Here is a 17062-nt window from a genome sequence, read left to right as displayed (position 1 = left end):
AATTTAAACAAAATATTTTTGCATTTTTAATCGTTTTTTTCAACAAAATTTTTACATTTATAAAAAAGTAATATTTTTCTGATAAATGTTCAGAAATTTCATTAAATATTTAAAATATATTCATGTTATACAAAAGTTCTGTTTTTTTAATCAAAAACTTTAAAAGCTCTTCAAAATTCTACTTTTCCAGCAGTGCGTCAGCATTAACACATTTTTCATATTGTCTCATATTCTTAATCATTGTTTTTTGCACACATTTAAATAAACATTTGTTCCTGGGTAACTTTGTATCAACAAACACAGGATAGTTTCACCACATTAAATGATTGAAGTGACTCATTTCTGACGACTGATGTTAGTTTGTTGGATTTTCCTCGATGATCGATCAATATGATGTTTCTGCTGCATGTTTGACGCTCGTCTCAAACTGAACTCATTCGATTTGTTTAACGAGTAGTTAAAGTACTCGAGTACCAAACGCAAACTCTTGTGCCGTCGTGCTTTCCTGACCCGAACGCTCGGATTAAATAAATGGGGCGCGAGCGCTTTAGCGTGGCGGTGAAACAGCGTCTGGTTTTCAGGGTGTCTGTCGGCTGCACCGACCCCTCTGTGTCGCTGTCGTAGTTTATCCCTCTGTGGTCGTGCTGACGCTGCCTGTGGCTGTAACGGCGATAAACACTCGCTCGTCTCCGCGCAGGAACGACCCCCTCGATCCACGTGTGGGACGCCATGGGCAAGCAGACGCTGTCCATCCTCCGCTGTCCGCACAGCAAAGGCGTCGGCTACGTGAACTTCAGCGCCACGGGAAAGCTGCTGCTGTCCGTCGGAGTGGACCCTGAACACACCATCACGGTGTGGCGCTGGCAGGAAGGTCAGAGACTTTCAGCGTGGTTTGATTCGCGTCCCTCTGTGGTGGCAGTAACCATGGTAACCAAGGCGTGTCTCCTCTGCAGGATCTCGAGCGTGCGGGAAAGCCGGACACCCGGACCGGATCTTCGTGGTGGAGTTTCGGCCCGACTCGGACGCTCAATTCGTGTCGGTGGGAATCAAACACGTGAAGTTCTGGACGCTGGCCGGCGGCGCGCTGATGTACAAGAAGGGCGTGGTGGGGACGCTGGAGGACGGCAGGATGCAGACGATGCTGTCTGTCGCCTTCGGTGCGGTGAGTTCGCCGCTTCGCCCCGGGGCCCCTCAGGAGCGTCGTTCAGTCGAAGCACGTAAGCTGACCGTGTCTGTGTTCACGTTTGCAGAATAACTTGACGTTCACAGGGGCCATTAACGGGGACGTGTACGTGTGGCGAGATCACTACCTGCTGCGGGTGGTGGCGAAGGCTCACACCGGGCCGGTCTTCACCATGTACACCACCCTGAGAGACGGACTCATCGTCACCGGTGGAAAGGAGAGGCCGTGAGTCACACGCCGACCGCTTCACCTGTATCGAGAACCATCTTCATAATACAGATTTTTTTACAAGGATGTTTATATATGATGTCATGAAAACGGGACCAATCATGAGTTTGGAAGTTTTCTACTTCCTGAAAGCCGCCAATTCTCTGTGGACGGACGTCGCCACAGAAACAGAGATCAGCTGATCTCTGTGTGATGGCCTCATTCGTGGTCCTCTGTTTAAGCTGTTTCAGTCTGCAAGCTCCTTTGCAACCCAACCTCCTCTTTCGTGCTGTTTCTAGTTTTTCAGTTTTTGTTTTCTCCTTCGTGGAAAAAATGGAAAATAAAAACTGTGTGTTTGTGCGTCAGGACGAAGGAGGGCGGAGCAGTGAAGCTCTGGGATCAGGAGATGAAACGATGCCGAGCCTTCCAGCTGGAGACCGGGCAGCAGGTGGAATGCGTGCGGTCGGTCTGCAGAGGCAAGGTGAGATCTCGACATCCTTTCCCCGCTCCTCCTCCTCCGCCATCACCCGTCCGTCTTCCTCATCGCCTCGGCCTCTCGTCTTCCTCAGGGTAAGATCCTGGTGGGGACGAAAGACGGCGAAATCATCGAGGTCGGGGAGAAGAACGCGGCGTCCAACCTGCTGCTGGACAGTCACGCTCGGGGGGGAATCTGGGGTCTGGGCGCTCATCCAGCCAAAGATCTCTGCATCACGGCGAGCGACGACGCCACCATCCGCCTGTGGGACCTCGCCGACAAGGTGCATTCATACATATGTCAGTGATTGGAGTCCAGGCTCTTTAGGACGGTGGTGGTGGATGCTGGGGTGGAGGAGGGCTAGAAACAGCAGGCGCTGCTGCAGGTTTGCGTGATGTGGTGCAGCGAGGGCTGGTTAAAGAAATCTTCTCTCTCTGGTTAGAAACTGCTGAACAAAGTGTGCGTCGGCCACGCGGCTCGCTGCGTCAGCTACAGCGCAGACGGAGAGATGCTGGCGGTGGGGATGAAGAACGGGGAGTTCCTCCTCCTCCTCTCCAATTCGCTGAAGATGTGGGCGAAGAAGCGAGACCGCAGCGCCACCGTCCAGGACATCCGGTAAGAGAGCGAGAGCGGGAGCAAAGAATGAAAGCGCTGGATGTTTGTTTGACTGAACTCTGTGCGCAGCTTCAGTCCCGACCGGCGGCTGTTGGCGGTCGGCTCCGTGGAGAACACGGTGGACGTGTACGACGTGAGCGCAGGGCCGACGCTGAACCGGCTGGTTTACTGCAGCGACATCCCCGCCTTCGTCCTGCAGCTCGACTTCTCTGCTGACAGCTGCTACGTACAGGTACGCCCACAGCTGGAGGTCTCTTCCTGTTAGACGGGGGCTCTTCCTTCCCACAGTCACCAGGTGCTGTGATACAACTGCTCTACATGTATATGTACACAAAAAACACACACACCCTACAAAACCCCCGGGCCATCCTCGGTCCAGCTACAGATCACACACACACACACACACACACTCGTTCTGCTGACGCGTGCATCACAATCTCACCTGCAGGTGTCCACGGGAGCTTATAAGCGGCAGGTGTTCGAGGTTCCTTCTGGAAAGCTGGTGAGCGACCCGATCGCCATCGACAGAATCACCTGGGCAACGTGGACCAGGTAACGCACAAACACGGCTCATGGTCGCCCGCTCGACCCCCGAGCTAACCCGACAACGAGCCGCGGCGCTGACTCGCCCTTTCTGTCGTCTCTTCTTCAGCATCCTGGGAGACGAAGTTTTGGGGATTTGGCCTCGAAACGCCGACAAAGCTGACGTGAGCTGCGCGTGTGTGTCTCACGGCGGCCTGAACATCGTCACCGGCGACGACTTTGGATTGGTCAAACTGTTCGACTTCCCCTGCACAGAGAAGTTTGTGAGTTTGTGGCCACGTCTCATTTATTCAGTATTAGTTGTTCGGAGGTAGGAAAGGAAATAAATGAAGGAGTCGAGGAGTCGAGGGCTTCATGAGCACTAACGGAAAGAAACAAAGTCGCAAGTTTGAAGTTAAACTTTTGACCTTTTGATCTCTGAGGATATCAAACTTCTGTGTTTGTAGGCTCAGGTTCAGTTTATTCTTTGTATCCAGGACTAAGTTGATTAAACGGACGGACGTTTGCTTCGTTTCCGTCTGCAGGCCAAACACAAGCGCTACCTCGGCCACTCGCCTCATGTGACCAACATCCGCTTCTCCCACGACGACAAATACGTGATCAGCACAGGAGGAGACGACTGCAGGTAACCCGATCACCGATCAATAACACAACCATGCACTCAGGAGAGATTAAACTAATAAAACTGTTTTTATTCTCTCTGACTACAAAGACAAGATGCTGCGACGGGCGCATGAACCTTGGTTTTCACACGTGTGTCTTTATTGATGGTTTCGGAGTCAAACACCTTCTAAACAGATTCTTACAGCAGTTACAGTCTCACCTGTTTTCCACCTGTTTTTGCTGTGAGCCTGTAAATGTAATTCAAAGTGCTCGCTGTTAAAATATCTTCTAAGATTAGGAAAGTTATGACTTGTATCCAACACCTCTGTTCGTGTTTAAGAGATTTCAGGTAAAGTTTAAATAGGGGCGGGCTTTACGTTTGCGTAATACCGATCTGCACCACAAGGTGGTGCAACAAGCCCATCAATGTTTTTTTAACCAGTTTAAACTTCGTGTTTAAAGCTGAGGAAACTGGGACTAAAAGGAAGTTAAAGCGCAGCGGTCGCAGGGGCAACGCTGCCCCCTGGTGGACAAAGTCTTTGTTACCGTTTGCAGAAGTTGACAACACAAAATTCCTTGAATGCCTGTTTGTGTGTTTCAGTGTGTTTGTGTGGAAATGTCTGTAAACACTCGGATCCACAGCGCCTTAAACAGACCACAAGTGGATCCAGAGGGAGTCGAACCCACAACCGGCCCGAGCCTCCAACGCCACGTGGGCCAGACTGCGACTAACCCTCCACGACGGACGGATGCATGGACGTGAACACAAATCCTCGGGAGAACCCGCGGACTCTATCAGCTGATGTTTACATGTTTGTCGTTTTCTTTTTTGGTCACATGGTGAAAAAAACATTAAAATTTGTGCAAACAGGTTCATAAAGTGAGGGAGCGCACAGCTGTAAACCAATCAAACGACAGACCCCTCCCTCACTTTGGTCAACCACACGCTCAGATTTGCACGTCAGTGCGTCCCCTACAGGGCTCAGCGGGAACCTTCCTGATGAATCACATGACTCAGAGGATCCATCAGCTGGTATCTGACCAAAACCCACAGGATGACCTTGTTGGACGGTTTCTGCCACCTGCTGTTACCCATAAGGCCTTGCGTTGGGTCGTCGCAGTGGTTTGAACATTTAAGACATTCCAGTCGGCTCAAAGCTGCTGCTTCCACAAAACTGAGCAGAAATCAGAGTTTAAGGCAGCTCTAACTGAGCCGCGCTGAAGGTAATTAAAACGGCTTCAAACGAACGTACGGAGGCCCACAAGTGTCACACGAGAACTATTTCTCTAACATCTTCAGACGCAAACGGTAACCTGAAGATACTCGGTTACATTCAGGGGTTATTTTGGCAATAAGTCATTTACGATAAAATTCACACGCATCTGTCAAAGTTTCAAAGAAAACAGAAACTATAAAAAGAGACGTTAAAGTTAAATTAGGAGGAATAAACGCAAAGACACAAACGGCACAGCAAACGAAATTAAAATGTCATTAAATTAAAGAAAAAGAAAAGACTAAACTAAAAGATTTATTACATCGCTCTGTTTTCTTTTCTTTGAGGTGGATTCATTTTTATCTTCAAGTAAAACACAAAAGTCTTTGTTTATATAAAAACGAAACACCGACATGAAGCAAAATAAAAACTACGAGAAACAAAATGAAATCACTACAGGAGGGGTCAAAGGTCATGCTGGTACGTTGCTCTGGTTTCTGTTTGGTTTTGATGCAATCAGCATCTTATTACGTGTCGTTGAAATGAGCCGATTCGAGCGGGCGTTCTGGTCAAACTAAGATTTCTTTATGCAGAAAACAGAAACGTTAAACTGCTTTATAATAAAAAATAATCGAATGCAGTTTCATATTTACAGAAACTTTGTGAAGTTTGTCTGAAAAAACAAAAAGTCTCACGGTCACGTTTCATGTCAGCGCCTTCACTGCATCTGTGGTTGGACATCGTCACACTTAAGTGCCTTTCCGGATCTTTCTACCTGTGTTTGTTTCTTTTGGACGAGGTTCATATGCTTGATTTATTTGTTTTTAATCCATAATTGAACTCGTGTTTTCTTTTTTGTACTCTGTCTGGTGCTACACTGAGAATGTTCATCCAAAAATGGACGTTTAAAAAAAGAAGCTTTTTGCTTTGCTGCTGCTTTTTGTTTGAAAGACGTGAAACATCCAAAGCTTCGTGATCGTACCAACAAGCAGGAAAAGATATTTGGAGACGTGTTCATGTTTCTCGGAGCGTGGACGAGTCTGTGTGTCGGATTATTAACGTGTAACTGTCGTGAAACGTGTCAAAGAGTCTGTGTGTGTAACCATGAACGAAAAAAAACCTGTGAGAAACCAACCGACTGCTGACTTGTTTATCCACACACACACACACACACCCACACACACACACAGTATTGACCCTCAAAGCTGAATATAGATGGATATGTAGCTCCTTAGCCGCTTATAAAGTTTTGCATATAAAAATATATTACGTAGTTTTTGCTCTGTCAAATTGTATCTCGCCCCTGCAGCGGTCTATCCTTCAAGCTCTCGCACGTGTTGATAGCCCGGATCTTGTTCTTACTGTTCAGCTGACTCCTCAGGACTTGCCCCTCTGCAGGTACTTGGTGGTTGCAGCTTTCCTAGCGGCCTCTTCATGGTTCCCATTCGCCTGTGGGATCCCCAGGTACTTGTAGCCAGTGTTGCCAACTTAGCGACTTTGTCGCTATATTTAGCGAGTTTTCAGACTATGGGCTCAAAATGTGGTCATAAATATTTTGTACTTGTAAATCGGTTTTGTACTTGCAGATTTGTGTGTGTAAAAAAGATTTGTGTGTGGACTTAGCCAAAAAGACCCTGCAAGTTACAAGTACGAATTTTGACCCTATTTTCCTTCCTTTCATCTGATTGGTCAATGTCATGTCAATCACAAATGTAACAATCCAATCAGAGAACAGAGGTCTGGCTGTCGGAGGGGCGCTTTTTTTGAACTGCAGGTCTTTGAAGGGAATAAATGCCCTTTTACATGCCAACCCAGCGTTTTCCTTCATCACCACGAAGGAAAACAGTCTGTGGTCGTCTGAGTTTGGTGATTTTTGTGTCACAGGTCTACATGTTTAATACAGGGACTTCCACAGCCTTTTCAACAGCGCTGCGGACCGCGGGGTGGGGGCGGGCAGTGTTTTGGAAATGACAGTCTTCATTACAGTCTTCGTTATGAATTAGCATACATGTTTTTATTGAACATTTGAAGAACCAGCAAAAAAAACAAACTCTTGTAGTTCACATAAAGTCAGAGATAAAAACAACAAGGGGCAGGTGCATCTAGTGCAGGTAGAGCTGCTGCAAAAACCCACAGAGCCCAGCAGCCAGCAACAAATTCTGGATCCTTTGCTTTTAGTTAGCAGTTAGCATTAGCAGCACATGCTGCGTCCGATGTGAAAGGACTTTTATGCTGCGCACTGTGACTCACAGCAATGGTCCCGGGTCAGCCCTGACTTTGTGTTAAACTAATCCCACAACTTTATCCTTTCAACAGCTGCTGAAAGTTGGGGGACCTAGCTGCTATCGGATATTTATATAGAGATTACCCTTCAAGGACCTGCAGTTCAAAAAAGCGCCCCTCCGACAGCCAAACCCATCTGTCCTCTGATTGGATTGTTTAATTTGCGATTGACATGACATTGACCAATCAGCTTAAAGGAAGAAAAATAGGGTCAAAATTCGTACTTGTAACTTGCACACACAAATCTTTTTTACAAGTACAAAACCGATTTACAAGTACAAAACCGATTTACAAGTACAAAATATTTATGACCACATTTTGAGCCCATATCAGGCCCCTTAGCGACTTTGTTTCTAAAAAAAGTCGCTAAAAAGGACGTGAAAGCACATATCGCTTTTACTCTCAACAAGCAGCGGGTGCTGTAACGCAGTCAGTTCTTCTTTTACTCTTATGCTGTTTTGTGGATCACAAGGTTTAAAACTACTTATAAACACACACACACAAAGTAACTCCACCAGAGTGCCTTTTCGGGTCACTTTTGCCGGTCCAAGCCCGGGTAAAGGAGCAGGGTTGGAATTGTGACATTAAGAAAAAACAATAATTGCTAAAAGAAATTTAATTTGTAGTTCTAAATAAACTCTAAATGCATTTAGGACGTTTTTTACTCACTTTATGTCTCTTCCACGATGTTATTTCTCTCTCCAACAACGTAGGTTACAATTAGATTAGCATGACCAATTATGCAAATTAGGCGATGACGTCATTTAGCGACTTCTAGCGACTTTTAGGACAGCCAATAGCGATTTTCCTTACTGAGGAGTTGGCAACACTGCTTGTAGCTGTCCTGTATGTCTGCAATGTTGGCTTCTGGTAGTTTGAGCCCCTCGGCTCTGAACCGCGGTAAAGTGAGCCGTCATTTGTGAGCCGCGGTCAAGCCAGCCGTCTCCTATCCGCCGCATAAATTTCCTTGCGCTTTTACACCAGTCTTTACGGTAGCGCCTTTTCGCTTTATATCCTGATTGAAAGCCTAGACTCGAACAGTCACACGCACACGCGCGCACACAAATTACAATGGAACAGCCCAATACAGCCATCGTGACAGTCTGGTTGCATATTCAAAAATTCATTAAAAATCATTCTTAAAAGTCGATGCCAAGCTTTCAACACAATCCTCTTCTCGGACACCTACTTTACCTCTGGGCCAGGTTTTACCCAGATTTACTTTAAATAGATCATTTCGTGTCACCTACCATTACAATTCATTCCAATTGCCCTTGTTTGTTACAGTTTTTTCTGAATGCTTAAACCCTAACTGATTCCTGTAGCACAATCTCTAAAACTATTCAGACTTATAGCAAAACCACTCACTGAGTTTGCAAAACTAAAAGCACAAAAACTGCTTTGCACTCAGTTTGCAATTTTGTAACACACACTTTGCAAAACTGTAGGCACAATTCACTGCACAACACTCAATTACCAAATTTCCAACACACTCCTAGCAAAAGTATACACATGTATGGCTATCATTAACACTAATTTGCCAACTGTCTGGCACACTTTCACATGTGAAAACTGTTTTAGATAATTAGTTCACTTTGCAATCAGCCTAAGCACTATAATACAGGTAAGCTGTGTGTGCGGAGTACAATGGAGGGAGCAGAAAGAGTGAGAAGTAGAGGAGGCCGAGGAAGAGGACGTGGAGGTGAAGAAGTAGGATGAAGAGGACGACAAGGACAAGGAGGAGCAAGAGGAAGATGAGGAGGGGGGAGAGGAAGGGTAGGAAGAGTAAGAAATAGAATTGCTGATGACATCAGAGCTACAATAGTGGACCATGTCATCAACCGTGGAATGACCCTGAGGGTAGCTGGCCAACGGGTCCAGCCTAACTCGAGCCGCTACACTGTAGCAAGCATCATAAGGACATCTTGAAATGAGAATCGGTGAGTACAGTCACTTCGCACAAAGATTTGTAGCACTGCCGTATGCCAATGAGAAACACACCAATACCATTGATGTAAAAATACTGAAATTGTTACTTTACAGAATTGCTAGATGACCAGATGCTGGGGCAGAGGAAGCATGTTCACTGCAGACCAAGTAACCCATAGAGTCATTATGGCGATTGCAAATAATCCTATACTTGGAAATAAACACTTGTGTTTGTTTTGATGTGTTTGAATAAACACCAGTACTTGAAGTTTGGATCCCTCTATGCTTATGGATCTATGACAGAAGTATGAGCTCACACTGACATAGCCTACCTTGTGCACAGAGAAAGCAAAAGCCAGATGTGTTTTATATTCATACCATCAGTGTGCAGTTGGCGCATTGTGTGCTTAGTAGATGATGGCTTGTGTGTACTGTTTGATATGGAAACACCATTTTTACGAAGGTGTGGAGAGTTAGTCTAGCTGTGTTTGCTTTTGCAAGAGAACTACAATGTTTTGATGATTGGGTGACAGGTTTTCTTATTTGTGTGAAGAGTTTTGCAAAATTAGCCAATAGTTACAAAAAATGTGCTTAAGCAATCAGAAAAAACTGTAATGTGAGGTATACATTCGTCATGTTTCCTGTTTTAAGAGTCTGTTTTCCTTTCTCATGTTCAAGTCTTGGGTGTACCCCTTAATATTTTATCTCATACTGCTGGTCGCCATCATGTTCAGGTCTGTAGTAGTGTTGACATAGTCACAGTAATATTAATAACAGTCGTATTTTAGTCTCGCCCATTTCAGGATTAATTACAGTTATTGTAACCTATTGCTTTTGCCTTGTTGTATGTTCAAGTTTCTTCCATCAGCCACAATAAAGGGCTCTCTTTTAGTTCATCACAGTTTTGTTGTCCTCTATGTCCTGCTCTTTAGTCTGCTTTTAAATTACATCATCTCACCCGCTGTATAGTAAGTAAAACATATTCCATTCTAAACCTTGCGGTAATCTTTAGGAACATATTTTTAAAAACTGAAACAAATTGAAAAATATTTTTTCAGAAGACTATTTGTAGTGGATTCATCTTATCAATGAAGTAGAGTTTCTGAGCAAATATAGATGTCTATGTTGTTGTTGGACCTCAACTACTCAGGATGATTTTTAATGAATTTTTGAAAATTGACATAACTGTAGTGTATTGGCTGTATTAGATTGAATATAAATTTCCTGTAATTTTTGAGGAATTTTACAGTGAATCTGGCTGAAACTTGGCACACAGGTACAGTAGGTGTCCTAGAGGAGGGATGTGTTGAAAGTTGGACCTCAACTACTCAGGATGATTTTTAATGAATTTCTGAAATTTCCATAATTGTATTGACTGTATTGGGCTGTTCCATTGTAATTTGTGTGCGCGCGTGCGCGTGGGATATAAAGCGAAAAGGCGCTACCGTAAAGACTGGTGTAAAAGCGCAAGGAAATTTATGCGGCGGATAGGAGACGGCTGGCTTGACCGCGGCTCACAAATGACGGCTCAGACTACCTTCCTTCTCTTTGTTATCATCCGACTACACACTGCTGTAAATCCTGGCGATGTGGATCAGTGAATCGAGGTCTCGTTCACTATTGGCATACAGCTTGATGTCATCCATGTACAGGAGGTGGCTGACAACTATAAATATATAAATATATATATGTATATGTATGTATATATATTCCAAGAACCGAACTGTGAATTTTGTGTGTTGTTGCACCCCTAATATATATATATAAATAAAAAGGGGAGCTGGACTATATATATAAAATATATTTATATATCCGATCAATAATAAGACTCTTTATTCTACAGTATATCCTATATTTATTCTCTATCGTACCGTCTTCTCTTCTTTCCTACCACATATTTAGCTTGTTAGCATTAGCTGTTAATGCTAACAGTTACTTTTTGACCCTTTACCTCCTGCCAACACTTTATCTACTGTTTTTTAATCTCCTATCAATAATTTGTTCCCGAACCCTCCCTGCGTTGAGTCATTTCTTATCATCGTCCATTATCGTGAGCTCTTATGAATCAGGGATCCACTCCCCGTGTAAATGTCATGGACAGTCATGAAGGGTGGAGCCTATCGCAGCTGTCTGAGGGGGAGAGGTGGTGTACACTGGACAGGTCACCAGTTTTAGGTAATTAATGGGGATGATATGCATAAAGGATTATAAGGAATAGAAGTGAAAGATTGATTAGGAAGTCATGATAATAAAAACATGGGGGGTAAAAGTGGTGAGGGGATGATGCAGGTTTACAGACTCTTCATCAGCAGGAGGGAGGAGGACGCGCTCTGACGTCAGAGAGACTCGAGCTGGAAAACAGACCTGATCTGATCCAGATTAAACCTGCGAAGAGTTCAAAGTTTCTTTCTCTCCTGTGAGCCGTCTGCTGACTGCAGTCACACCTGGTCTCAGGTGGTGATAACTCAGCCCGTTCAAGAGCACAAACTTTCTTCACTTTCACACAGACAGGTCTGACTAGTGTTTTCATTAGACTCAACCAGAGCTCATCCAAGGTCTGTCCCAGAGACAGACTTCAGAGAGCACAGGAGTCGTTCTTCCACAAACACGGGAATCATCCGGGACATGATTTTATGCAACCAACGATGCGTAAGAAAAACAAAGCCTGTAAATGTAAAACTTTAATCAGTAATCGATCATTTAGTCATCAAACCTGAAAGTGTTGGAGGAGCCAGTTCAGGAGCAGCTTCAGCCTCACCCACAGACAACCTGCTGTGGACGCTCATTTCTGCCACCTTCATCTTAATGTTGATGAGTCACAATCACAAGTTCATCAGTTTATTTTATTTGAATATTTAATTTGAATTCAAATATAACCCAGCAAATTACAACAAATTTTATTTTACTACATATTTAATGTTATAATTATAACAATTTTCTTTGTGACTGAATGAATATTAAAGATTAATTTTGCAGAGTATTTATAAATATGGGCTGGGTTTAAATTGTCTTCATTTCTAATCATGATTTAAAACACTTTTAAAGTGCAACTTGATCCAGCTCATCACCAAAGAATCTTGATTTCTCACGAGTATAAAAATATTGTACTTCTTATGCTCCTGTGTGCATTTAGTTCTACATTCAACACATTAAACTGCTGGGAATTTTACTTTTTTTTTTTTAAAGTTACTTTCCTTTGTTCCTCTCGTTTGAGCATAAACGGGCTTCCGTATTTAACAAGCAACAGGAAGTGACGGACAGACGAGGAGGCGGGGCTTTCGTCTAGAAGCTTTATTGATAATTGTTTACATCTCACAATGCATTCCACAAACACGGCTCCCGGCTGGAAGCTTTTTATCGTCACAATTGAAGTATGAAGTTTATCATTCACAATTATACTTGCATAACAAACAAATGCTTGAAGGTTTCCCAAAAGTCACATCAAGTTGCAACTTTATTAAGATGACGGCTCCACAGACAGAATGCTTACTTTAATCCCATGGATGGTTCTTTTTAATCTTTTTAAATATTTTCTGATGTTGATGAATGTAAACGTTCCTTCCAGAGTTTGTCACTAGACGGCTGCGATGACGTGGAAATAACGACTTTTATGTAATGAATGTGTTTAAATCGTCCGGCAAAGATTTCTAGATGTTTCTAACTAGAGTTACTCAGAAGCGATGAAGATTTTAAAAGGTAGTACGACCCTCCTCCCTCCCCCCGCTGCCTCATCAGGAGTCAAAGACGTCGTTCGCGAATCCGTCGTTCGTCACATCGAGGCGAAACCGGCGTACCGAGGAACGAGCTCCAAGCTTCAGGGACACGACAGGAAATCACAAAAATACACCGAAAATCAGCGAGAATATTCAGACCAAAAGAAACAAAAACAGAGGCGCCGCCGGCCGCTCGCGCTCGTCGACCGCAGCCGACGCAAAAACGAACCCTTCAGCTGGAAAACCTAAAGTCAAAAACAGAAAACGGATCCCCCGAACCCGGCCGAGGAGCAGCCGACCTCCCACAGCGCGCCGGGTGGAGGGAGCGAGGGTTCGCTCAAGATCCAAATGCGTTTCTTCAAGCGCAGAAACAAACATTTCAAAACTCGACTTTAAAAAGAAAAATCAAACGGGGGAGGGGGACGTGAAAAATCATCGCGCCGACCTCGGAGTCGTCACACGGCTGCAACTTTCCCAGAAAACAAAAACATAAAAGGAATTCTGAACTGGAAAAAAATGTTTTATTATTTTGACAAATGCAGTTGGAAGGGCTGCGTCCACGCCAAACCCCTCCCCCTCCTCCAGCCTTCCTTCATATCCACCCCGTCTCCCCTCACCCACCCACACACCCCCATCCTTCAATCAAATCATCTGGCTCAGGACTTCCTGAATCCAACTCCCACTTCCTGTTTCCGTCACTCTGTCTTGCGTTTCATCCCGGGCACCTTCGCCTGGATCCTGTGAACGAATCAGAGAACAGACGAGCCGTCAGCACGAGAACGAGACAGAAACGCAAACATCAAAGTGGCCGTTAAAGATCAGGCGTCTGGGCGTGAAACAATCAGGTTAAAACGTTTTAATGTTTTGTGTATAATTATGTGGGAATCTCTTTAGCGCAGCACAGACTGATCCCATGGAGGAGTCACACAGCTGATTCAGACTGCAGCTGAGGGGAGTTCACTCTTTACTTCACAGCACGGAGGAAGTCAGCAAAGGGTTTGGAGGGAGCGAATCGATGTGTCCGAGTACTCCGATTACATTGTTCTCCCGTCAGTCTCAGAGACTGAGCTGGGAAACTAACGTGAGCCTCACTAAGAGCAGCCCTGCTGCCTGAAATATTCCTGGATGTATTTGTTGGATTTGATCTGACACAGTTAAGAAAAACGTTTAAGTCGCGCCTTCAGCAGAAACCATGTGACCATCAGTCTTATTAATACGACAACATCAGCAGAAATAAAACTGGAGATAGTGGACGAGTGCATCCACAACTCCAATAATCATGAGCAGTGAGCTGACAGCAGCTCCGAGGGCTCACGTTTAATTGGTTAGATTTAAAACTGCACTTGTCTCAGTCTGCTCTGCAGCTTCTCCTAGATATGAAACTACCGACGTCTTCAAGAATACAACACGGCCGCCGCGAGGCCCCCGCCGCGAGGCCCCCGCCGCGAGGCCGACCACAGCAGACACTTAATTTAAAAACAGTGGCTTTGTTGGCTTTGACAACAGGAAGTTGCTGTTTTGCTGCTCACTTACTTTCCAACGACGTCTTTGATCTGGTTGTTGACGAGAGCCAGGTAATGGTCGATCTGAGCCTGAAACACACACACACATTAAAACTAGAACGAGCACCTCCATCATCGACGTTCTTTCTGTATTTAACAGTAAAATAACAAAAACAAGTAGAGAACATCTTTACTGGCTGTGGTTTATTTCCCAGCAGTCCATCAAGCACCCTCAAACCTGCAGACAGAATGGTGCATTGTGGGTAAAATGAGCCCTCACCTGGTGCTTTTCATAGATGATCGGGCAGCTGAAGACTGCGATCACACCTGCAGGAGGAGAAGAGGAGGCGGCTGAGTGTGCTTCGTGTTACTCGAGTATTTTTATGTAAATGAACCTCAAACTGCACTTTAAAGCAGTTCATCTTAACGCGACTTCCTGTTTAACAAACGTTACATTTATCTGTGATTTGACTCCAAAGGATTTCGTTTTGGTCATTTGATGAAGACAGACAAAATCGACCAGTGCAAGTTCCTAAAATCTCCACCAGATGGAGTCAAAGGGAGACAACACACAGACCTCCACCCTAAGACTGGTGACATCATCGCCCCCGCTGTGACTCACCCAGAATAAGAAGAGTGAGGCCGTTGAACAAGGCGCCGACGTAGGTCAGGATCCACATCAACACGGCAAACTAAGAGAAGAAGAAGAGACGAGTCAGCGGAGGCTCGAGAACTTCATGAGTAAAACTAAAGGTTCATCCAGCTCAACTGTGACTTTGTTTCTGATTTCATATTCACAGGAATCAGGGAACAGTGGTTTAACACACTGAAGGGTCAAAGGTTAGGAGGTGGAGTCTGTGTTTGTGAAGCTGTGATGTAAGCGGATGCAGTTAAAGCGTGCCATCTCAGGCTGCAGGCTCACTGAAACACGTGTGACATTTAGTGACCCGCTGCTGCGGTGGGAAAAACTCGGGACAACAACAGGAAGTTGGAGCAGAGGCAGAAGAATAGCGGGGGTATCCCAGAATGCACCCTGTCTGTGAGACATTCCTGAGGCTTGAAGCGGCTCCTGGGGGGATTAAAACTATCAGTTTTTTTACCCTCTAAGGGAATCTCGGCGGCGCGTCTGCCCGCTGAGCTGCAGATCTGTATTTGGACAGCAGGCCGGGGGGTGGGAGGGGCTCAGCGAGGCGACGACAGCCCCCGACAGCTGCAGCGCCGCCTGAACGCTGACCTGCACTCGCAGTAAGTCAGTGCAGGTGCCGCTCATTAACACAGCCTCAAAAAGCACGAGCCCGTGTGCGCACGCGGACGCAGCGCCCGCGTCATGCGGGGGGAGCTGTGGGCGGAGCTACGGGACACTTGCAGAGAAACACGAGCCTTCAAACTCACCTTGATGGAGTCGACCAGGTCCTCGACCAGGAACACGCGTCTCAGGTCACCGATGGTCTTGTTGAGCTTGGCCAGAACCATGTCGCTGTACTTGTGGACCATGTCTTCAGACAGCGCCACCTCCTGGTCCAGATACTGCCTGCAGGGCACAGCAGAGGTCAACACTGTAAAGATATGCTGCAGTTCCTCTAGCGTCCAGCAGAGGCAGCGGGGAGTCTGTGTTTTGGCACTACAGATCCTTTCCCCTTCATACGAGACATTTATGACTCACCCTTTTAAACTTAATGCTTCACGTATGCATTATTAGGGGCGTGGCTTGTCGACATTTGAACCACTTTAGTGCCACTTAAGACATTTACAATATATTTTCCCACATTTTTCTTTTATATCGATGATTAGTTTGAATTTTTATAGAAAAATATAACATCCAAGTTCAACTTCAAAACCAGTAAAACCAGTCTCTGTATCAAAAAAACGTCACGTTCTCTGGTCGTATGAATGGTGGACGCTCGAACTCGCTGCTCAAGAACAAACTGATGAAGTCAGTCAGGCTGTTTTCACGTCGTTACGATAAATAACTCAGCGTTCGACGGTTTGACGGTTAAAACTTCAACGTTTGTTTTTAAATCTAATAAATTGACAGCGTGAGCAACGCAAACTCCAAAATCTAGAAAGTCGTGTTTTTAGGTACAGGCACGTCTGCTGTGAATACTCAGTGAAGCTGATCGAGCACAGATGGAGCGTTCGCTGCACGATCACGTCTCTGAGTAAAAACAAAGAAATCTGCAGGAAGTCAGACGTAACGCGCCTCTGTGCTTACGCTAACCTGCGCCTGAGGTTCGCAGCGAGGAGGAAACACTGTAAAAAGGTTTTTCTCCGTCTGAGGGAACAAACCACCAAAGAAACTAGGAGCTCAGCGTGACCTCTGACCTTTCCCTGCTGCGGTGGGAAAGGAGCGATTCTGATGGAGGCCTGACGTAACAGGAGCGGCAGCAGAGTGCTGGAGCTCCGGCTGATAATCAGGATTAATCAGGTCGTTGATTTCTCTAACGGGATTGGCCGGGTTTAAATTCCCGATGAAATCTGACGAGCGGAGACTCGCACGGCTCCAGACCCAAACTTTGACACAGCTTTTAATGTTTTACCTCCCGTCCCTCACCGCTCTGCACCTGCCAAGTCATTCAACTCCAATCTATGAATGCCGAAGCTTCATCTCCTCCTCGCTCACAGCTGAAAGCTCCTCCCGTTTCTCCTCCTGCTGGTTAAATCCCCTCAGGAGGATTTTCCTGGCATTTTAAAACAAACCTTTATTTCCTGTTTTGTTTGATCAAAGATCTGCTTCGTTTTATCTCGTCGAGACAGATTTTATGGAAACTCAGTGCCGATGAAACTGCTCGAGCTTT

At 45.4% G+C, this 17062-nt stretch overlaps 2 protein-coding genes across 13 annotated transcripts in view; one reads left to right on the top strand and one right to left on the bottom strand.

Annotated features, from left to right (window-relative positions):
- The window catches only part of LOC106675059 (echinoderm microtubule-associated protein-like 6), a 66314-nt gene extending 60340 nt beyond the window's left edge, over positions 1–5974 (top strand). For both annotated transcript variants that reach the window (XM_076891398.1, XM_076891399.1), the window contains 11 exons: positions 698–871; positions 954–1162; positions 1251–1408; positions 1757–1871; positions 1960–2148; positions 2308–2480; positions 2550–2712; positions 2929–3032; positions 3133–3286; positions 3548–3648; positions 4228–5974. In XM_076891398.1, the coding sequence (XP_076747513.1) occupies positions 698–871; positions 954–1162; positions 1251–1408; positions 1757–1871; positions 1960–2148; positions 2308–2480; positions 2550–2712; positions 2929–3032; positions 3133–3286; positions 3548–3648; positions 4228–4252 (1565 nt within the window). In that variant the 3' untranslated portion in view covers positions 4253–5974. The remainder of the gene's footprint in view (positions 1–697; positions 872–953; positions 1163–1250; positions 1409–1756; positions 1872–1959; positions 2149–2307; positions 2481–2549; positions 2713–2928; positions 3033–3132; positions 3287–3547; positions 3649–4227) is intronic.
- Positions 5975–12328: 6354 nt separating this feature from the next.
- rtn4b (reticulon 4b) overlaps positions 12329–17062 on the bottom strand; it is a 33036-nt gene continuing 28302 nt past the window's right edge. For all 11 annotated transcript variants that reach the window (XM_004575755.6, XM_004575756.6, XM_004575757.6 and 8 more), the window contains 5 exons: positions 15660–15798; positions 14890–14959; positions 14548–14594; positions 14299–14357; positions 12329–13503 (listed from right to left, as the gene is read on the bottom strand). In XM_004575755.6, coding sequence (XP_004575812.3) covers positions 13461–13503; positions 14299–14357; positions 14548–14594; positions 14890–14959; positions 15660–15798 — 358 coding nt within the window. In that variant the 3' untranslated portion in view covers positions 12329–13460. The remainder of the gene's footprint in view (positions 13504–14298; positions 14358–14547; positions 14595–14889; positions 14960–15659; positions 15799–17062) is intronic.

Source organism: Maylandia zebra, linkage group LG13, assembly GCF_041146795.1.
Source record: "Maylandia zebra isolate NMK-2024a linkage group LG13, Mzebra_GT3a, whole genome shotgun sequence".
In the NCBI taxonomy this organism is placed as follows: domain Eukaryota; kingdom Metazoa; phylum Chordata; class Actinopteri; order Cichliformes; family Cichlidae; genus Maylandia; species Maylandia zebra.
This window is presented reverse-complemented; position numbering and strand designations above follow the sequence as displayed.